We start from the raw sequence: 22,927 nt of genomic DNA on the forward strand, positions 1-22,927 counted from the left end.
ATCTATGTGCTAAATGTACTCTAAAAAGTTGACACAATTAACAAATAAAATGGACATGAACTCCTAAAAGTTGTAAAAATTCACTTTTAACATTAAAACAGTTAGTTCTTGCATTGCTGTTGCCACAAATTGCTGTTGCTGCGGTTTTATAAAAAGCACATTTAAAATTCATAGACTTTCTCTTCTGGGAATATGGACCAAAAATATTGATGACTGATCTTGCACTACACATATCTGTGTCCAAACAAAAGCTATCTAAATGAGAGTGTCCCTCCCCAAAATACCACCTGTAACCTACTAGCAAATATCAAATCATGGTTTACAGCTTTGATGTAAGCTACAACATCAGTGAACACAGGAAAGAAAACGTCAAACTATTTCATGGTGTCTTTAGTCTTACTTAAACATCACTCATAACATACATATGTATATATACACATATTATATATATATATATATATAAAACATATATAACACATAAATGCAATACTCACCGTGGAGATTCCATGTCTTTGTGAACTGCCTCCATGTGTTTCTGTTGACACAAATTGGACATGGATTTCAAACTGAGTAATGCTGGCTACAAGGTACTCTTTTCAAATCATCTTTTAAGTGTTTTCCATCCTAAAATTAAGTGTAATTACTATGTAGGAGCTGTACCTAAAGTGTTGTCATTGGAGTCCTGGGGTTCAGGGGTGGTACTGCGGAGGCTGTGCAGTCTGAGCAGGTCTCCTCTGCGCCGTTGCCTGTGTCTCCGTCTGTACTGAAACTCTGAGTATTCCTGCAGAAACCATAAAGGTCAGATTAATTACAAAGATCCTTGATTTGTCGATGAGGAGAATTTAAAGATGAGAATGGGTCATGTTCTCCCATTTTGAGGAAACGGACATATCTTTAAGACATGGATAGACTCTCACGAGATTACTGATTGACATCTATATTACAAGTAGTAGGAAAAAAAAAAAGAACAAAATTACTCATACAATTTGGTTAATAAAATATAATGTCCCATTTGAGAATTCTAGTCTGTTGGCCCAGTCCACATTACTTAAATAAATGTTCCGTGTTCAATTCAAATTAAGCTCAATCAACAACATTTGTGACAATGTTGATTACCACAAAAAATTATTTCAATTATTTTTCTTTAAAGAAAGCACAAATCTGGGTTACAGTGAGTCACTTACAAATGGAGGTGAATGGGGCCAATTTTTGTAGGGTTTAAAGATAGAAATGTGAAGCTTCTTGTTTTATAAAAGCACTTACATTAATTAGGGATGCACTGATACCACTTTTTCTCTTCCGATCCGATTCCGATATCGGAAATCTCAGTATCGGCCGATACCAATCCCAAGCCGATACCAGTGTTGTTTTTTTTGCATAATCAGTTTAGAATATCTTTACATTATTGTGTGGAACTAATTGGGAGTACTCTTTAATATGTAAAGAAACACAAACCTCTAACTACACATTATTTCAATATAAATGTATAGCTTATTAAGAAACACTTTATTACTAACTAGTTTACTGAATAATGTAGCAGCAAAATTAACAGGAATTCCAGTAAGTAATCAGTAGAAAAGAAACCAGTGTTTTATTTTTGGCTTTTTTTTTTTTTTTTCAACTTGCATCTGGACTTTAAAGGATTCAGATCTCTTTTTTTGTTCAATTTAGTTGTAAGACATCAGTTCACTTTTCATTCACAGTTATTTTTTGGAACCCATTCAACTTAAATATTGTTATAAATTGTAAACAAATACTAATGATGACAATAATAATAATAAATTGTTATTAATATTATTATTGACTTTTAATTGTAATTTTAAATACAACAGTAATATATTTAAATCATGCACTTTTTAAACCCTCACGCTTTTATTTTGACATTCTAAACTCTCCAGGAATTCCTGTATGTGTCTGTTTGTAGACAAGTTCACAGTAGTTTAATTCGCTTCTTATTCAAATTCTGGTAAAATGCACCTCCAGTGCCGTTCTAAATGCATATTATAAGTGAACCGAACTATTGAGCATCTACATCTGACATGCAGTTCTTGAGTAGCGCTCAAATATTGCGCACCGCTGTGAAGGCTAAAAATAGCCACGAGTGCATCACCAGCCTGTGCGTGAGTTTGTGTCAACAGAGCAGCACCATTCACTAATGCTGCGCATACTGTATATTTACTTATTAAACACAGCCTTTTGTGATTCACAGAGCTATCGCACGTCTTCAAGTGGCTTTGAATAAAATGCACGAGTCATATGAACTGCTTTAATGGTGTTTTTATGGTTCTTTTATGTCATTTTTGGAGCTTGACAGTAACAAACATGACTAACACACAGTATCGGATTAGCATCGGGCTCGTCAGACCGATACCCGATCCATCTAAAAGTTTCAGTATCAGAGCCGATACCGATCCAGGTATCGGATCAGTGCATCCCTAACATTGTTAAAACTTGCGTATAACTTAAGCTGTAAATTTGTTTAAATCGTCGTTTTATTGGTCGTTTTAGGGTTTATGGCGTTGCTTCGTAATGGCAACAAAGTTGTAAAATTGGATTTAACTTTACACAGAAACTGTTAGTAAATGATTTTATGACACTAAAATAAAGTTAACACATTTTTTTTACGTCTTGTGGTTATACTTTTGAAACAGTCAGTATTTCAATGTTTATGGGTTGGCCCCATTTATTTTCTTTATAAGTGCCTCACTGTAACACAGATTTTTTTCTTTTTTTCTTAAAGAAAAAGGAGGCACAAGTAGAAAATGTACTTTTGTTGTAATTAACATTATGCCACAAATGCTGTCGATTGAGCTTAACTTGTATTGAACCTGGAATATTCCTTTAAGCCTACACCATATAACGAATCAAAAACAACCACAAAAGGAAGAACTGCTTATATTTTGAGAGTTCCACAGGTTTTAGAAAGACTGAATACAGATCATTAACAGAGGCACACTGAATGCATGACAAAGCAACCTACAACAGTGTCCAAATTTCAAGAACAGTGAAGTTGACCACAGGACAGGAATTCTAGTTTAATGATTCATTTGAATTGATTAATAGCATACAGTTGAAGTCAGAAGTTTACATACACTTAGGCTGAAGTAATTAAAATGAAATTTTTTAACCACTCCACAGATTTAATATTAGCAAACTATAGTTTTGGCAAATCATTTAGGATATCTTCTTTGTGCATGACACGAGTATGTTTTCCAACAATTGTTTACAGACAGATTGTTTCACTTTTAATTGACTATATCACAATTCCAGTGGGTCAGAAGTTTACATTCACTAAATTAACTGTGCCTTTAAGCAGCTTGGAAAATTCCAGAAAATGATGTCAAGCCTTTAGACAATTAGCTTCTGATAGGAGGTATACTGAATTGGAGGTGTACCTGTGGATGTACTTTAAGGCCTACCATCAAACTCAGTGCCTCTTTGCTTGACATCATGGGAAAATCAAAAGAAATTAGCCAAGACCTCAGAAAAACAACTGTGGACCTCCACAAGTCTGGTTCATCCTTGGGAGCAATTTTCAAGTGCCCGAAGGTACCACGTTCATCTGTACAAACAACAGTACGCAAGTATAAACACCATGGGACCATGCAGCCATCGTACCGCTCATCATTTGGTGTGAAAAGTGCAAATCAATCCCAGAACAACAGCAAAGGACCTTGTGAAGATGCTGAAGGAAACAGTAGACAAGTATCTATATCCACAGTAAAACGAGTCCTATATCAACATAACCTGAAAGGCTGCTCAGCAAGGAAGAAGCCACTGCTCCAAAATCACCATAAAAAAGCCAGAATACAGTTTGCAAATGCACATGGGGACAAAGATCTTACTTTTTGGAGAAATGTCCTCTGGTCTAATGAAACTGTTTGTGTTTGCCATAATGACCATCGTTATGTTTGGAGGAAAAAGGGTGAGGCTTGCAAGCTGAAGAACACCATCCCAACCATGAAGCATAGGGGTGGCAGCATCATGTTGTGGAGGTGTTTTGCGCAGGAGGGACTGATGCACTTCACAAAATAGATGGCATCATGAGTGTGGCATGGGGGGGTGTGGTCATGTGTCTGTCTGCGGGAGAGGGAAAGCGGTAAGGCTCGTCACCTGGGCCGTAATTACTCTAACACCTGTTTCTCATTATAGTGATGCCGAAGGGAGACCTGATAAGGCCCGCCAGAGCAGCAGAGGAGGGAGACTGGCCCAGAGCAGTGGCGGAGGAAAGACCCGCAACAGAGACTGTATTTTAGGGAGAGCTATTTTGAGTTGGCCACAAGAGCCGTTTTGCTTTGTGTGTGTTTAAAGTGTGTGTGAATAAACACTCAACTGTTCGCTGTCTCCTGACTCCTCCATTGCCCACGAACTTATCCTTATCACAATGAGAAAGGGAAATTATGTGGATATATTGAAGCAACAGCTCAAGACATCAGCCATGAAGTTAAAGCTCAGTCACAAATGGGTCTTCTAAATGGACAATGACCCCAGGCATACCTCCAAAGTTGTGGCAAAATGGCTTAAGGACAACAAAGTCAAGATATTGGAGTGGCCATCACAAAGCCCTGACCTCAGTCTAATAGAAAATTTGTGGGCAGAACTGAAAAAGCGTGTGCGAGCAAAGAGGCCTACAAACCCGACAAAATTCCAGAAACTTATTGCGAGAAGCTTGTGGAAGGCTACCCAAAACGTTTGACCCAAGTTAAACAATTTAAAGGCAATGCTACCAAATACTAACAAAGTGTATATAAACTTCTGACCCACTGGGAATGTGACGAAAGAAATAAAAGCTGAAATAAATCATTCTCTCTACTACTATTCTGACATTTCACATTCTTAAAATAAAGTAGTGATCCTAACTGACCTAAGACAGCAAATGATTTCTACGAATAAATGTCAGGAATTGTGAAAAACTGAGTTTAAATGTATTTGGCTAAGGTGTATGTAAACTTCTGACTTCAACTGTAGTCCTTTTTTTGGTTATTCCAGGAGATGACTAGCCTAGACATTATATAAACCTAATTCTTGATTGGTTTAATGAGTTTCAAACAGGACATTGTAACAGTTATAAATTCATACTGAAACTAATTTTGAAGAATGTTTCACTTTTTGTCTTCAGTAGTACCTGTGGCTGTCCTCCTGCATTGAAATTGCTCTCAAGCTGCGTGTTTGATCCCCGTACTGGGTGATTCCTCACCATCTTTGGATACAAATAAGATTCAATGACTGCTAGTACAATACAGCAACACATACAATTCTCTTACATTTAATCTAGAGTTGGGGAGACTGATATTTCAAAGGACTGTGATATTTTACCACATAATGGTGTATGAATAGTCTAACAACAAGAATCACTACTTTCTGTTACATTTTTAACATTAAAGGAATAGTTTACCCAAAAATGAACATTCTCTCATAATTTACTCACCCTCATGCCATTCCAGATGTGTACTATCTTTCTTCAGCAGAACACAAATACATTTTAAAAGAATATTTAAGCTCTGCAAGTCCACAAGATGCAAGTGAATGGGTGCCAACTTTTTAAAACTCCAAAAAGTACATATAGCCATCATAAAAGTAATTCATATGACTCCAGTGGTATAATTAATGTCTTCCTGAAGTGAAATGATAGGTGTAAGAAATAGATCAATATTTAACTTTTTATACTAAATATGTTCACTTTTGGCCAGCTTGAGGTTTGTATGTTGACAAGGGTGGAGTTCAAACTTCCTCTCGCGTGACAAGCGCGAAAGCCTCCTCTGCATAGATATTCATCCGTAGATATCTTATTAGCAGCTGTTTCTATGGACCGCAATACTGTTTCCACACAAAAGCAGTTTATGAAGCAGTCTGAGCAAGAAGCTCGGTCTGAGGCATCTCCTCCACTCACTCACTTGCATTCAAACGATTTCAAAGAGCTCTCCTTGTTCACCGTTCCAAGATGGCACCGCAGTTGATGTATCCAAACCAGCCGAATGAGGCATCTATGCATGATCAACTATGCACCTCTGTAGTAAACAACACTTCCGTTTTGTCCAATTTCACGGGCCAGTTCTCGCGTGAACTTGCGAACGTGCTTGACCTCGACCCTCGTGAATTTTTTGTAAAAAAAAGTTTTAATTATTGATCTATTTCTTACACACACCTACCGATTCGCTTCAGAAGACATTAATTAGACCACTGAAATCGTATGGTTTCTTTTTTTGATGGCTACAGGGCTTTTCACACTTGAAACCGTTAACCCCGGGTTATTCTAAACCGAGTTAAACGGAATCCTGGGTTATCCTGTTTCGTGTTTCACACTGTTCATACTTTACCCTGGATTAATAATTAATCCTGGGTATTCATGTTCCAATGTTTCACACTGTACATTCGTAAACCCTGGGTTAATGTTCTTATTTGTGGTGTCAATAACAACGATTGGACGAATGCAGCTCGCGACGGGCACACAACCTGTCAATGGAGCTGCTCTGCTCTTCTGTGAGATGTCGCCCAGCAAATCAGCTCTGTTTGTCTTTCGTCTTCTGAAATATGCCACGAAAACACAGAATACTGTCTCTTCATCACGGCATTTATTGCATTTGCCACCACTGTTTGACATGTTACCGGATTCCCTCAGACGGAGAATGTAAACAGCGCGTGAGTTTCAGCGACTGTACAAAGCTAATGAATATTTAATGAGGTATGCACTGAGGCTTTATTTGATTGGTTGTCTGTTGCTAAACAACTTTCTGTAACATTCAAACACCACATCGTTTCACACTGTATACCTTTAGCACCGCAACGTGGGGTTAACCCCACAAATGCAGTGTTAATCCTGCTCCAGAGTGGAGTTTCATAACCCCGGGTAAAAAGCAGCATTAAACCCCTTTCAAAATTACAAGTATGAAACATTGCTTTACCTGGGGTTAAAAGCGGGGTTTAGAATGACGATAAACTGGGATTAAGCGCAGTGTGAAAAGCCCTTATATGTACTTTTTGGAGCTTCAGAAAGTTGCCATCCATTCACTTGCATTTATGGACCTACAGAGCTGAAATATTCTTCTAAAAATCCTCATTTGTGTTCTGCTGAAGAAAGTCATACTCATCTGGGATGGCATGAGGGTAAGTAAATTATGAGAGAATTTTCATTTTAGGGTGAACTTATCCTTTAATAGTTTTGGGGGAAAAAAGTGATTGGCCACCACTTAAGTATGTGGGAATATAAAATGTTCAGTCAAAGCACACTTGAACTCCTAAATGCAAATTCCCATGCTGATTCCCACCCCTAATTTAAACACAGACATCCCAGAAAATCAGAGGGTATTATTAGTCTAATGAGCTACAACTCTGGCTGGGTGTGTGAGCTTTGCAATAGCAGAGGTTAGTTAAAAACAGAAAATGTAAACACAAAACCACAAGATACAATGATACCTCAGGCGATGCAAATCCCAGATACTCCCAGTCCCAAGTCCCACTGGCAAAACTGCAAAAAGAAGAAATATTTCCAGTATTATAATATTCATATATAACACTTACAAAAACATTTTACATTTAAAAATTCCCTGATATTTACAGGTTTTATAAGACATTGGAAACCCTGTAGATTTCTTGATAAAAAAAAACTGTGACACCCTGATAAAAAGAGGGAGAAGGCAGTGGCAAAGGTCATTGTCTTCACCTGCGGCGTGGAGCTTCCGGTGAATCATTTGGAGCAACACCTCGAGCCACAGAGGCCAAGAACTCCCGTCTCTTCTGCTGAACAAGATACGTAGCACTGATGATCTTATGGCGAGGGGTGCGGAGGTAAGGCCTGTTCACCTTTTGAGCAAGATCTTCAGTGACCATCTCTAAATCAGTCTGTTTGAGACATGTTGTGCAACGAAACATTATGTAAGACAGGCACATAAATAGCTTTATAGTTGTTTTTCTAAAGAGGCAAGTAGTGAATAGATACAGTTGAAATCAGAAGTTTACATACAGTTGTGCTCAAAAGTTTGCATACCCTGGCAGAAATTGTGAAATTCTGAAATTCTGGCATTGATTTTGAAATCATGCAAAAAAGAAAACTGTCTTTTATTTAAGGATAGTGATCATATGAAGCCATTTATTATCACATAGTTGTTTGGCTCCTTTTTAAATCATAATGGTAACAGAAATCACCCAAATGGCTGTGATCAAAAGTTTACATACCCTTGAATGTTTGGCCTTGTTACAGACACACAAGGTGACACACACAGGTTTAAATGGCAATTAAAGGTTAATTTCCCACACCTGTGGCTTTTTAAATTGCAATTAGTGTCTGTGTATAAATAGTCAATGAGTTTGTTAGCTCTCATGTGGATGCACTGAGCAGGCTAGATACTGAGCCATGGGGAGCAGAAAAGAACTGTCAAAAGACCTGTGTAACAAGGTAATGGAACTTTATAAAGATGGAAAAGGATGTAAAAAGATATCCAAAGCCTTGAAAATGCCAGTCAGTACTGTTCAATCACTTATTAAGAAGTGGAAAATTCAGGGATCTCTTGATACCAAGCCAAGGTCAGGTAGACCAAGAAAGATTTCAGCCACAACTGCCAGAAGAATTGTTCGGGATACAAAGAAAAACCCACAGGTAACCTCAGGAGAAATACAGGCTGCTCTGGAAAAAGACGGTGTGGTTGTTTCAAGGAGCACAATACGATGATACTTGAACAAATATGAGCTGCATGGTCGAGTTGCCAGAAAGAAGCCAATGCCACAAAAAAGCCCGATTACAATATGCCCGACAACACCTTGACATGCCTCACAGCTTCTGGCGCACTGTAATTTGGAGTGACAAGACCAAAATAGAGCTTTATGGTCACAACCATAAGCACTATGTTTGGAGAGGGGTCAACAAGTATTGTGCTCCTTGAAACAACCATACCGTTTTTTTCCAGAGCAGCCTGTATTTCTCCTGAGGTTACCTGTGGGTTTTTCTTTGTATCCTGAACATAATTTTCCTTCCTCACTATGCCATCTATTTTATGAAGTGCACCAGTCCCTCCTGCAGCAAAGCACCCCCCACAACATGCTGCTGCCAACCCCGTGCTTCACGGTTGGGATGGTGTTCTTCGGCTTGCAAGCCTCACCATTTTTCATCCAAACATAACGATGGTCATTATGGTCAAAGAGTTCCATTCCCTATCTGTCACTCACTCGACATTGTGTCGATGTAGTGACACTAGGGGTCACTCTTGGGAGCCCTAAACATCTCTGATCTTTGAAAAAAGGCCAATGGGAATTGGCGAGTGGAATTTGCATGCCACTCCCCCGAACATACGGGTATAAAAGGAGCTGGTATGCAACCACTCATTCAGATTTTCTCTTCAGAGCCGAGCGGTTCTATTCATTGAAACTGAATTCATCCGCGAGTTCATTCACCTCATATGTTGGATTTTACGGCGCATTTCAGCAGCTTCTCCCCCTCTGCACCCGTGGAGTGCAGAGAATGCCTCTGGGCGCTTCGGCAGAATAACAAAAAAAGAGTATATTCTAAAAAGAGTATATTTTCATTCTAAAAGAGCGGCACACACGGAATGTCTTTTTAAAGATGCCTTTCCGTTTGGGTGTTATTCCTGGTTGTGGTCGTTATCTCTCCGCTTCTGACAGCCACGATCGCTGTCTTGCGTGTCTGGGCACTGCCCACGCGGAGACATCATTCGTGGATGGGTCTTGTCCTCATTGCAAGAACATGACCATGGCAACGTTGCAGTTGCGGCTTGCATTCGTAAGAAAGCAAGCCACCCCAGCGGCTCCCCGCCTTGGTCCTTCTACCTACGGGTATGAGGCTGTGCCAGTTAGCACTGGGGGCGACTTGGGGACCTCAATGGGAGCACCTCCACCGGGTAAACCCCCACAGACCTCCCAGTCCCCAGCACGCTCGCTTGCCCCAGTCGGCTCATCTCACAGCGAGTTCGACCTCTTATTCGGAGCCCGGGAAGAGGATGAGTTAGAGCTCAGCATCGGAGAGCGGGCTCATCCACTCTGACGCGGACGCCTCGGCTCCCTCCTTCGGGTGTGGTCGCCCATTCTCAGGCCGACGCGGAGATGACGGACATGCTTTCCTGGGCAGCCGCGCAGTGGAACCCTACACTCTCCCCTGAACCCTTGAGGCTTGATGATTGGTTCCTGGGCCCAGAGCGCCACTCACGGCCGCGCCCCGCCCCCTTTCTTCCCTGAAGTGCATGAGGAGCTGACAAGATCGTGGGGGGGCACCTTTTGCTGACAAGATCGTGGGGGGCACCATTTACTGCCCAAATCCTGATCTTTTAGCTCCCCCGCTCTCACTACCCTTGATGGTGTGGCGGCCAAGGGGTATTCGGTGATCCCCCAGGTGGATAAGGCGCTCGTAGCGCACAGCGGGACGCACTGTCACGACAGGTTACGCTCAGGAGAGAGTTGAGACTCCACCCCCAGGTGGTCCAGCTGATCTGGAGTCGATTTGGTCAAGCACAGGTAGACCTGCTTGCTTCCCAGGAATCCTCCCACTGCCCGCTTTGGTATGCCCTGACCGAGGCACCCCTCGGTATAGATGCGCTGGCACACAGCTGGCCCCCTGGACTACACAAATACGCGTTTCCCCCAGTGAGCCTACTTGCACAGACCCTGTGCAAGGTCAGGGAGGACGAGGAGCAGGTCGTCCTAGTAGCACCCTACTGGCCCACCCAGACGTGGTTCTCGGACCTCACGCTCCTCGCAACAGGCCCCCCCCGGTGAATTCCCCTGAGGAAGGACCTTCTTTCTCAGGGATGGGGCACCATCTGGCACCCATGACCAGACCTCTGGAATCTCCACATCTGGCCCTTGGATGGGACGCAGAAGACCTAAGTGGCCTACCACCCGTGGTGGTAGACATGATGACTCAGGCTAGGGCTCCCTCTATGAGGTGCCTGTATGCTTTGAAGTGGCGTCTGTTCGCTAAGTGGTGTTCTTCCCGACGCGAAGACCCCCAGAGATGCGTAGTCGGATTGGTGCTTTCCCTTTCTGCAGGAGAGGCTGGAGGGGTGGTTGTCCCCTTCCACCTTGAAAAAAAAAACAAGAGGAAAAGGAGGCCACAGCTGGGCTAACCTGTCCCTATTTGTTGGGCAGTCGACTTGTTCCCGTAGGACCGTTCGACGCTAATAAGAGTTTTGGGGGAGGTTACGTGACGGCCTGGTGCGCTGGCTAAGAGGCACACAGAGGTCTGCCCGTCTCGCACTGCTAGTCCACGTAACACAGTTCAGTAGTCGTAGCGTTTTGTATAGGGACCCCTAGTGTCACTACATCGACAACATCGAGTGAATGACAGATAGGGAATGTCCTGGTTACTTTTGTAACCTCCGTTCCCTGATGGAGGGAACGAGACGTTGTGTCCCTCTTGCCACAACGCTGAACTACCCAACTTCTCGTTTCCTCCATCAGGGAACGGAGGTTACGCAAGTAACCAGGATGTTTTTGTTTCATCAGACCAGTAAGTACTCCAAAAAGTAAGATCTGTGTCTCCACGTGCACTTGCAAACTGTAGTCTGGCTTTTTTATGGCGGTTTTGGAGCAGTTGCTTCTTCCTTGCTGAGCAGCCTTTCAGGTTATGTTGATATAGGACTCTACCTGTTTCCTCCAGCGTCTTCACAAGGTCCTTTGTTGTTGTTCTGGGACTGATTTGCACTTTTCGCACCAAACTACGTTCATCTTTAGGAGAGGAATGCGTCTCCTTCCTGAGTGGTATGATGGCTGCGGTCCCATGGTGTTTATACTTGCATGCTATTGTTTGTACAGATGAACATGGTACCTTCAGATGTTTGGAAATTGCTCCTAAATTTTGGCTGATTTCTTTTGATCTATCCATGATGTCAAGCAAAGAGGCACTGAGTTTGACAGTAGGCCTTAAAATACATCCACAGGTACACCTCCTATCAGAAGCTAATTGCCTAAAGGCTTGACATCATTTCTGGAATTTTCCAAGTTGCTTAAAGGCACAGTCTATGTAAACGTCTGACCCACTGGAATTGTGATAGTTAATTAAATGTGAAACAATCTGTCTGTAAACAATTGTTGAAAAAATTACTTGGGTCATGCACAAAATAGATGTCCTAAACGACTTGCCAAAACTATAGTTTGCTAATATTAAATCTGTGGAGTGGATAAAGAATGAGTTTTAAAGAGGTCCTGAACTGAGAAATCAAAATTCCCTTGATCTTTTGACATATAAAAGGTCATTGTACTATAAAAACATCCTGTAAGTTTCAGAACTCAAAACTTTCTCGTTAGTCTAAAAACAGCTTATATTGAAGCCAATCTCCCAAATGACAGGATGAGGAATGTGCCACTTTATTACGTAATAGTGTGGCTAAACACCGCCTCCGCAGAAGATCAATGCCTGCTTCTACATCACTGCCTGTTTAGCCCTGCCCACCGATTCACGCATGTAGTAGGTAAATAACGAGAGGCAAACACAGGTCTACGCAGAAACCAAACGATAAAGATGGCTCCGAAGACAAAACACAGTCTTTGCATTGCCTTCCTTCTGATCCCAACATTAGGAAAGAGTGGATGAACTTTATTTTTAATGAAGTTCCAGACCACGTCAGTAAGAACTTGGTCCTTTGTTCACTTCATTTTACCACAGATCCATTTACAAACAAGGCACAATTCGACGCAGGATTTTCAGAAAGATTGAAACTAAAAGACGATGCTGTGCCGACTATATTGGATGCGACAGTAATGTCACACCACACAAGTGTGAGTAACAGTTTTTATAACGTGGTCACTATTGCTTTGTCTCTTATTACAGATCGTTTGATATGTACCGAGTATTTATGCGTTTTTAACCTATATCACAGCAGCGTCAATCTATGAAGGATGTAGGATTTTTAAATATGCAAAACTGTTATCCAATCATACCAGTGGGCGTTTACTTCCAAGTCAACAATCTGCCACGCCTATTCAAACGGTGTGTTACGATGAGGGGGGTCAAAACAGGACAGAAAATAACCTATTACTTCTAAATGATGATGTTTTTTGATGTAAAAATCTTGATAACATTATAATTGGACCTCAGAGAACAGTACAAAATAAAACAAAAGGCAGTTCATGACCCCTTTAATGACTTCAACTTAAATGTATGTAAACTTCTGACTTCAACTGTATTGATCTTAGTACCTGCATAAGTTCAAATATTTCTTTCTTTGTGCTTTTGGCCTCTAAGAAGAAACTGTAAGGATAAGAGCACTTAAGAATGCGTCGGGTCTTGAGAAGTTCATGCACACCATCCTCAATGAATGTGGTGTCAGGTGAGGCTCCTTCCCCTTTAAGAAAAAGACATTTGGAATTATATTATTCACAATCAAACATGCATTCTACAAAAAACTAAAGTCATTTACATACTGAAAATATGCCCAACATGGTCTGTTTCATCAAATTTGCACTCACTTCCAATGTAAGCTTTGCTCAGTTGTTCCATCTTCTCTTTGGCTGTTTTCAAAAGTCGTTCTTCTAACTGGTTTAAAGAAATTGACTATTTGTTATTGTGAACAAAAAGCAGGCCATTCCTTTTAAAGACATTCATAATGAAGATGCCAACCTGGTAACTGTGTTCGTGGTTCTTGTATCGAGTGTAATAATGCATAAAACGGTCGAGTTCCTGAAAACTTTTGTGCTTTTTTTCTGCCTGTGAAAAGAAAAAAACATTATTTCAGCATTATTTCTTGCTTAAATAGTTGTATAACCACTAAGGGCTCTATTTTCATGAGCACGCCAAGCACGACCATGTGCTACACCTTATCCAATATTTGTGAGAGCGCTAATTCCAATCGCAATTTTCATGCCAGTGCAAAGCACATGTGGGCGTGGGTGGGAGTATTTGTGCTATCTGTGGGTGTATGCGCATAAACTGTTGGTGTATTGTATGTAAATGAAGTGCTGCAAAGCACAGTTTGCCATATTCCTGATAAATAGGACATTTGAGAAGTAACTCTATTCTCAGCGCAAAGTCTAAAATCAGTTCCTGCACTTGCAGTTTGGAGATTCCACCAGCAGGTGGTAATAAAGTTCATGTCCAAACTCTGAAAATATATACTGGAACATCAAATTATGTCTCTGACAATCACTGTCATAGCCGTTTTATGAAACAAAATGTATGAGATTTGTGTTAAACTTTCTTGAGGTCATGGTTTATTTTTCAATTACAATTACTTTTATGTTTATATTTACAATTGTATTTATGATCTAATCTGCATTCACATTTTTCCACTTGTCGTAGAGTGATTTTGAAATCACCGCAAAAGAGGCCGGTGATAGAAGATGGAGAGGGTAAATTTTGGATTTGGGGAGGTGATTATTTTTGATTTTTTGAGCACTTTAATTATATTTTTTGCTTAGTTTGAAATGTAATTTGAATTTACAAAAATGTTTGGTGTAAGTTTTTTCACATTTAATTTTTAAAGCAAAATAGTCTGGTAGAAGTGACGTGCCAGCAAAAATCCACAGCATTAACCTGTAAGGCTGATACAATAACTGTTAATACAAGCCATGACCCAGCCCATTAGCGCTTTGTGCGCACAATTAAAAAAAAAAACACCTGCGCCAAGACTTGCATGAAAATACCAAAACTTTATGCCGATGACCATTGACTTATGATTTATCACATAGTGCTGCGCTCAGTGCTATCGCTCTTAAAATAGGGCCCATTAACTCACAACAAAGCACAGTACCTGCTTTTCACATTTGTACATTCGAAATATGAGACAGGAAGGTAAATATTTGGTGATTTGAGACTTGCTGCTCCTAAGTTCAGCTTTCTAATTAATGTTCTTTCAGTCTTTTCCTGGTCTTTATTTACTAGAACCATTTACAGTCCACAAAAAAATCAGAAAAGATCCAAGTAAATGAATTCCTCATGTGGTTGCCATTTGTGTACATCCATTTCTAAAGCTATTATTTGCCAACTGGACAGAAACAAATGTAGTTTTGTAAAGGAGGGTGTGAGTACCTCCACAGTCATCTCCTTGGACTGTTCCTCCACCTGCTGGATGACCTCATAGCGCGTGCAACGATAGTATCCTCCGGTAGAGGAGCTGTGTTTTTTCCATTCTTCTAGACAAATCCAGCAGAAATCATACTTGCACTGCAGAGAGATAGAGGGAAAGAAGGGAGAGTCAAACAGGATAATGCAACATTAACATTCAATATCATTCATATCGCCAGATATGAGGTTGATTATGCAGAATAATGTAACCAGTTAAGTAACACAAAATATTCAAGTGTCACCAAATGAAATTGCAAAAATAATGATTGATCTCAAACAAGTTTCCCGAACATTTCCCCTGTATGGCAAGCAGATAGTCCCACCACATACTAACGCCATTGGTTGAGCCAGTGTTGCTGCTGGGCTGTTTGAGGTGCACAAATAAACAGAGCAATGTTTTGTTGGTGCCATCGTGTATGCACTTTTCAGTAAAATCAACCTACAAATGGCTTACTAATAGTTGTCTCTGCATATTAAGTTAAAACTGAAATGATAAAGTATTTTAACATGGAAAAAAAATGCACACTTCAGTTTTAAGCTGTGGGACAAAACAAGCTTTTGGTCTGTAGACAAACTATACTTGAATATTTAGTTACTTTCCACAAACACATAAGCAGCTATAAAGTTGATTTAAAGCAGTTGTGATTTGAACAGCCCCATAGAGGGAACGATGACCACATGTTCAACCAACCCCATTAAACAGCTCTGTTTGTGGTCAGCAGCTGCCATTCTGATGTCTCTCAACAATTCCCACTGTTACCCCTTGCTTTTTATCAATGACAAAAAACAGTAAAACAGATTCCTCAGAGTGCTTTAATCAGTACACTGCAACAAAGGAGTTGCTACTTCTCAAGTAGCCTCGAATCAGGCTCTAATACAAGCCTCTTTTCTGAAAAGTGCACTTCTATTACTAATTTAACACAAACATCTTTTTATAACACTGTCAACACATCAATACAGGTTGAAAGTGCTGTGGCTTCAGAAACATTTGGCTAAAGAATCAAAATAGGGCAGGGGCAGCATTTTAAATTGCAAAAATTAATCCATAAGAGAATGAATCAACAATTCAAATGAATATTTCAAAACTCAAGAAAAGTCTAGACTGTGGTTCATAAGCAGAAGTGTATGAGATCAAACTCATAAAACTAATATACAAGAATATTGTTCACAAGAGTTATACAACTGAATGTTGTCACTCTGCTGGTTTTATTTAACAATATAAATAGCCATCCAGTGTGAGCATTTAACATGAGTTTTTGCAAGCTTTTGACACTGTGTTCCTGCCACGTGCTGGTGGAGTGAATAACTTTCCCTTCCCCCTGCACTCCACCCGTCACTCAAAGCTTCAGTTAAGCCTTCATTAAGGACATAACTGTTGAGGCTGAGGCCTCCACTCTTCCTTTGTTCAAACACCTGCCTTTGATGTCAGTGAGACTGTTTGCATCACGCATCTTGTGTCAGGGTCACATACTCACACACTTGTGATATTTTCTTTTAGCCAGCTAGATAACCTTACCTTGGTGACAAGTTTAAATTAGTAGAATTTGCAGCAATGTTCAATGAAACACAGAAAGCCACGTTTACGATTGCAAGGCAAAACAACACAAGAAACTTAAATCAAATACTATTTAGCTCAAGATGGAGCACTTGTATTTAAATGAATGGGAGAAATTGGAACACCCAATGTGGCGGATGAAGAAAAGGAAGTCCTGCCTTACAGGTAAAAGAGCCAAGCACTTTTTAGACAGACATCACCTGTCAATCAACTCTAGAATGTGCTTGGGCATGAGCTGGACTAGCCTGAAAAATAACGTGTTTTTAGCGTGATCTAAGCTAAGGAGGCACAATTTTTGATACAATTGATGTCAGATTTTACTGGTGATTTAAAATATGTTCTTTGATCATAATCTTGACCAACGGTTTTGGAGATCTCCCCATTCAAGTAGTGCCCCCATTCAGGTAGGAGCTGTACTTTCATGACGCTTGTATACATAGAAAATAGCTGCCCTGAAGCATTCCAAGATGGCTGCCAAGTGGACTGACTTGCCTTGAAAGGGACTTTGCTTAAATGCAATTCCATCAAATGGACCCAAACTCTTTTGCACTGGCCCTGGGAAATCAGGCTTTCCTTATTGTTAAGCCCTGCATACACGTGATTACCAACTTTTCCATTTAAAAAATTAGATTCTCTGAGCACAAGGTTCCTAAATGGTCAATAACTTTTCAGCTGATAATCATCTGTAAGTTACAAAAGACATATGGCTGATTCTAGATTGCTGTTTACATCCACATCATCCATTTTTCCACTGACCTTTGCACACTGCATGTGATTACAGCCTTCATTTTTCTGGATGGGGGACTTGCAGTTGGCACAGGGTTTAGAGTTAGTGAGTAACCACAGACAGTTGGCAGCATCTTCATAGGCTACACTCACACCAGCCACTGTACAGACAGACAGATCAGCTCAATATTAAACTTACTCATTGAACCTTAGCAGCAGGGTACATGTCATGAACATCTATTAAACAGGAGGTACAAGTCAAACGACCATGCATGGTGGAGTTATATTTTGATTGAAAAAAACAATGTAGCCTGTGTGTAAATATATATATATATATATATATATATATATATATATATACACACACAAAATTTGGAAATGTTTGTAGAGTCTGGGAACTCCTACATTCTTCAGGATTCATTTCAGACACTTTTTGCAGCCACATCTTCCATGTCTCACAGTCACAGGGTTCATGAGCATCACCAAGACACTCCCTGTGAAAAAACAAACAAACAGAAAGATAAAAATGAATAATGTAGAGGCAACATGTTGGTGCAGCTGGCTTCATGTATTTTTTCAAGATGCATTCTTGCTTAGAAATGTGCAATTTATTTATTTATTATGGTTGGTATATGTAAACATGCACTAGATGGATGTTGCGTTGTCTTTGGATGTTTTTCAGCAACTCTCCCCATGAACACTTTTTAAGACAGCTTTTGAATGCAAGTACACTTCCTTTGTGAACCATCCTTTGTAAGGGTGTTAACACTAGAATTTATGTTATGACACTAATGTTTAAGAACGCTGCGAATAGACTGATTTCAATTACAATGGTGCATCACAAGGATGTAGAGAAGACATGTAAGGGTTTGTAAGTGTTTTTTTTTTTTTTTTTTTGTGACTAACAAGTTGAGAAAATTGTAACTTTTTGCTGAAAATCAGAGAACTTCAGACAGTCAGGTCCAATTGTCTTTTTCGGAAATCCATTTTACTGTATTCCCATTTGATCCGAAAATGACCCTGCCTATATCCTCCATGGCAAACACCCTTGAGACAGATCTTATATATTCCTATCAAATGCTTCGTCAGAGCATTCTCTGGTGTGTAAGATAAGTTTTCCTTAAGTTCAGAAAAGTGAACATGAACCTTTGGTAATAACATCACTTTAAGAGCCTACAACTACATGAAAACATCCACACATTAGCTATCAGACTGTCCTATGGTGTGACCTCTGAGCCAGTGTGAACCAATGAAACAAGATAAAGATATGGTACATAGAAAAAGTAGACAGCTAATTAACACACCAGCAGAAGAGGTGGCCCTTCCCACAGTCCACAGCAGGGGCTTTGAGCAAGGGGAAGCTCAGAGGGTCAGAGGCTCCAGGGCCTGGGCGAGTAAGTCGCACGGCTCTTTCACATCTGGCTATGGGACACCAGCGGATGGCAGGATTATTATCCACAAAAGCCTGAAGATGGAAAAAAGAAATGTGTTAAAACTTCCTCTTAGTTTTGGATGACTTCAATCCTAACTTGATATCTACCCAACAATAAAACATTTGACTTTTGTGCACATGTGTTTACAAAAGCTTTCAGTTGAGACTGATGGCGTTTTTGCTCAAACAAACACTGGCGTAAACCCAACTGACAGCATGACCCTGTCAGTATTTTGATCCAAAGCCAGCGGCAGACAGTCTATCATAAGAGAAAAGAAATAGAAGCTCTGAAATGGCTTCTGGTGCTTTGTGAGCACCAATTGTACCTTAATGTCAAACTGCAGGTAGCGCTTATCCATCTCTCTGGAGACAACACTTTCAATGACTTCCACGGGAACCAGCTGGAAGCAGTCATAAGCAGGGCAGATGATGTTATGTGCTTCCCCATCTTGGATCTTCAGATTTAAAAACCTGACACCCAGACAAACATTGTTCAAAGATGACATATCACCAATATCAATTTAGTGTCATAGAGAATCTAAAAATGTCAGTTTAGCAATGTATTATTAAGAATTGACTATTGTCTCTAAAACATCCACCCATATAATCCAAGCTTGTGCATTACAACTAGGGTTTCCACACTTTGTGATCAACCAATTTCAATGACTTCAAAGACCTTTCCAGTCATTCGTGATTAGCGGATAAGAATTTTTAAACATTTTCAAATTCAGACCAATTTGCTAATGAATCATTCAGACTGATTTGTGATCTGGTTCGACTGTTTCACTGAAAAGAACAGAGTAAAAAAAAAAAAACATTCACTCACAAATCAGACATCACAAAGGCTTGTGAGCAAGTTTTACACTACATTTCAGATTCTCCATGACTGTGGGAACCTAAACAAACCTATATTCCAATACTTACCCTTCCCAGCATGACCGGCAGAACTCGTGTCCACAGGACATGTCCACGGGGTCCTCAAACACAGATATGGGGCACATGCAAATCCCACACTATATGGGCATGAGAAACATTGAACACATTGTGTCAATATTAATTTAAATATTTGCACAGAGAACAGTAAAGAACAGAAACACAATGTGAAAACAGGGCACATTCCTACTAAAGGTACGTCCATACCAGGCAGTAAAGAGTAGATGTCGACCAAGTATTTTTGGTACACAAAGATTATTAAAGGAATAGTTCACCCCAAAATAAAAATTCTGTAATTTACTCACCCTTATGAGTGTATTTCTCCTTTGGTGTTACATGAAAAAATTACAGCATTCAGGTTAGGAATGACATGAGGGTAAATGTTCATTTTAGGGTGAACTATTCCTTCAAGTGGACTGGAGCATAAATCCATGATGCCATGAAGAGAGTCTAACCAGGGCTAGGCCATCAGCAGGTGAAAGGCTGATCTCATCAGGGGAGGTGACGGAGGAGCGAGTTGTTCTGGGAGTTCTAGGTGAAGGCAGTGTGTCCCAAGCATTGTATCCACTTGGTGGGGGAGTTGGCATCTGAACACCTGAGCGCTGACAGCAGTCCTCTTCATTAGACATCCAGTCCTCCAGGAGTTTTTCCCTGTCCCAGTCTATGCAGCAGAATAGAAGATATAAAGTGACTGAATGTAAGGACTGTCTATTAACATTTATTTTCTCTCTCAAACTCTGCTTAATAGGAAAGTTACCCAAAAATGAAAGTTCAGTTGTCATTTATTAACCCATTTACTTGGTCACTATTAATTTTCATTGCATCTTTTTTTCTTAGTCACCATTTACTTTAATTACATGTAAAAACATAAAATAAAATAAAAAAACATTAAAGTAAATGATGACTGAGGCTGTCATTCTGCCCAACATCTCCTTTGGAGTTTCACAGAAGAAAGTCATACAGGTATGGAACAAAATGAGGGTGAGCAATGTGGACAGAATTACATTTTTCAGGTAAACTATCCTTAAAATTACCCATGATAAGGCAAGTTTGTCATTAAGATTTAACCCGTTATCTATTGTCTATAAACTTGTATGGCTGCTACAACAACTGAAAGTATCAGCCTCATCAACCCTGTGGCAATTAAAGGGATAGTTCACCCAAAAATGAAAATTCTCTCATTATTTACTCACCCTCATGATATCTCAGGTGTGAATGACTTTCTTTCTTCACCAGAACACATCTGAAGAAAAATATCTTAGCTCAGTAGGTCCTAAAAATGCCAGTGAATAGAAATTTCTCTTTTGAAGCTCCAAAAATCACAGACAGTCAGCATAAACGTCATCGATATGACTCCAGCGTTTAAATTAATGTCTTCTAAAGTGATACGGTCACTTTAAATACTTTTTAACTATAAAACATAACTTCCGGTGAGCTTCGCTAGAGGGTGGAGATCACGCAGTCTCTCGTTAGACGTTTTCGCGTTGCCATGATACAGACGTAATCTCACATTCTCCACTCGGTTGAGACATCCAGGATGAGCATACAAATGCACCATTGTGAATAAAGAAACATATAAATACAGATCTAAACCAAAACAAACCAAGCTACTGTACAGCGTTCCTCCTCCTCACTTGTAAACAGCGCTGCTCTTCCGGTTGTGACGCATGTGCTTCAGTTCTCGCGTGTTCAAATGCCAATGTGATTACGTCACATGCGCTTACCGCTGCAGAACGGAAGCATGATTTAGAGTAAAAAAAAAAAAAAAAAAGTACTTAAATGTTTATCTTTTTCACACCAAAAGCGATCGTGTTGCTTTAAAGACATTAATTTAACAGCTGGAGTCATATGGATGATGTTTTTGCTGACTGTCTGTGATTTTTGGAGCTTCAAAAGAGAAATCTCCATTCACTTGGATTTTTAAGGACCTACTGAGCTGAAATATTTTTCTATTTTTCTTCCAATGTGTTCTGGTGAAGAAAAAGTCATATACACCTGGGATAACATGGGGGGGGGGGGGTGAACTATCCCTTTAATTATAAAAACAAATGGAAAATAATGCCACCTGTCCCTTTAAAATATCTACACAGTAGAGGAGTGCCAAATACTTCAGTAAGGAGTAAGAGTTGAATGTTCTAGTTTAAAACAAGAGCTTTAAAGAGCTCTTTTTACTTGAAGACATAATTTCATCAAGAATGAAGGATCTTGGATATTGGCCAGATTTAGCATATTTCGTTAACTGATAAAATGGATTTCCTGGCACATGGTGACCAAGCTTTGCACAATAACAAAGCATCAGTAATCCCTTACAAATAAGTACTGTGGTGGTGCCATGGTACAGTGTTGGTATCAGATGGTTATACCATGGTATTTCCAAGATGATTCAAATAAACTTGTGGTAAATGTCCAAAAAACTAAGGTACTTTCATAGTACTTTCAGGTACTTTTTGTTTGTGATGTATCTAAAACATTTACGTGGCTACCTTGGAATTCACTTGCGGTGTAATTTATTGTAAAATATGCTGTATATACAGCCAGCGTTATCAAAGGCTGACACTAAATTCCAACTTCAATGAAGCTACTTTTTGGGAGCTGCAGTAAATCCATACCGTGAGCTCGCAGCAACGCCTCGGCCGTGAAAAGAGGAGCCTGCAACATATCTGCTGTCTCCACTATCAACATGTCTTTCAACCGACGCAAGTCTTGCAACTTCAGTCCCTCATATGGCTAGAGAGAGAAAGAGGGATGAGATAATGACAGAGATTAAATGAGTGAGAGAGAGGGTGTAAGAGAAGGAGCGATGGAAAGCGAGTTAAAGCTTTTCCTTTTAAACTTATATATTGCTTAGCTTCTGTCCGAGAAATCAAACCAAAGCAATAATGAATCTGCTGCTGGCACTATAAATGGGAGTTGTTCCTGTCCACTTTCCACTGCTGCCCTTTCCTGTGACACAACATTACTGAGCTGTGATTTATCTTGCTTTCACTTCCTTAAAGGAATTTACACTGTCGGGTCAACTAATGAAAGAACTGCGCGCGCACACACACACACACACACACACACACACACACACACACACACACACTAAATGTTTGTCTCTCTGTTTGTGAAGCAGCAGACTTGTGCCAGGGTATATGGAATGGCACTTGATCTGAAATATTATTGCATTTCCAGCACATAGCTGATGCTTATCTTATAGTACTGCATAAAGAAAGCACAGATGAACTAATATTTCAGTGGAGGTCTTTCAGAAATTTTTATTTATTCAACTAAATAA

General features: G+C 40.0%; 1 protein-coding gene across 2 annotated transcripts in view; it reads right to left on the reverse strand.

Moving 5' to 3' along the window:
* ankib1a (ankyrin repeat and IBR domain containing 1a) overlaps positions 1-22,927 on the reverse strand; it is a 47,129-nt gene that overhangs the window by 10,702 nt on the left and 13,500 nt on the right. For both annotated transcript variants that reach the window (XM_051664392.1, XM_051664393.1), the window contains 16 exons: positions 22,260-22,377; positions 20,106-20,311; positions 19,642-19,730; positions 19,044-19,188; positions 18,590-18,750; positions 17,691-17,779; positions 17,316-17,446; positions 14,969-15,103; positions 13,562-13,648; positions 13,411-13,477; positions 13,141-13,286; positions 7,661-7,839; positions 7,414-7,465; positions 5,126-5,200; positions 661-781; positions 495-535 (listed from right to left, as the gene is read on the reverse strand). In XM_051664392.1, the coding sequence (XP_051520352.1) occupies positions 495-535; positions 661-781; positions 5,126-5,200; positions 7,414-7,465; positions 7,661-7,839; positions 13,141-13,286; positions 13,411-13,477; positions 13,562-13,648; positions 14,969-15,103; positions 17,316-17,446; positions 17,691-17,779; positions 18,590-18,750; positions 19,044-19,188; positions 19,642-19,730; positions 20,106-20,311; positions 22,260-22,377 (1,842 nt within the window). The remainder of the gene's footprint in view (positions 1-494; positions 536-660; positions 782-5,125; positions 5,201-7,413; positions 7,466-7,660; positions 7,840-13,140; positions 13,287-13,410; positions 13,478-13,561; positions 13,649-14,968; positions 15,104-17,315; positions 17,447-17,690; positions 17,780-18,589; positions 18,751-19,043; positions 19,189-19,641; positions 19,731-20,105; positions 20,312-22,259; positions 22,378-22,927) is intronic.

This window comes from Myxocyprinus asiaticus, chromosome 30 (assembly GCF_019703515.2).
Source record: "Myxocyprinus asiaticus isolate MX2 ecotype Aquarium Trade chromosome 30, UBuf_Myxa_2, whole genome shotgun sequence".
Taxonomy (NCBI): Eukaryota; Metazoa; Chordata; class Actinopteri; order Cypriniformes; family Catostomidae; genus Myxocyprinus; species Myxocyprinus asiaticus.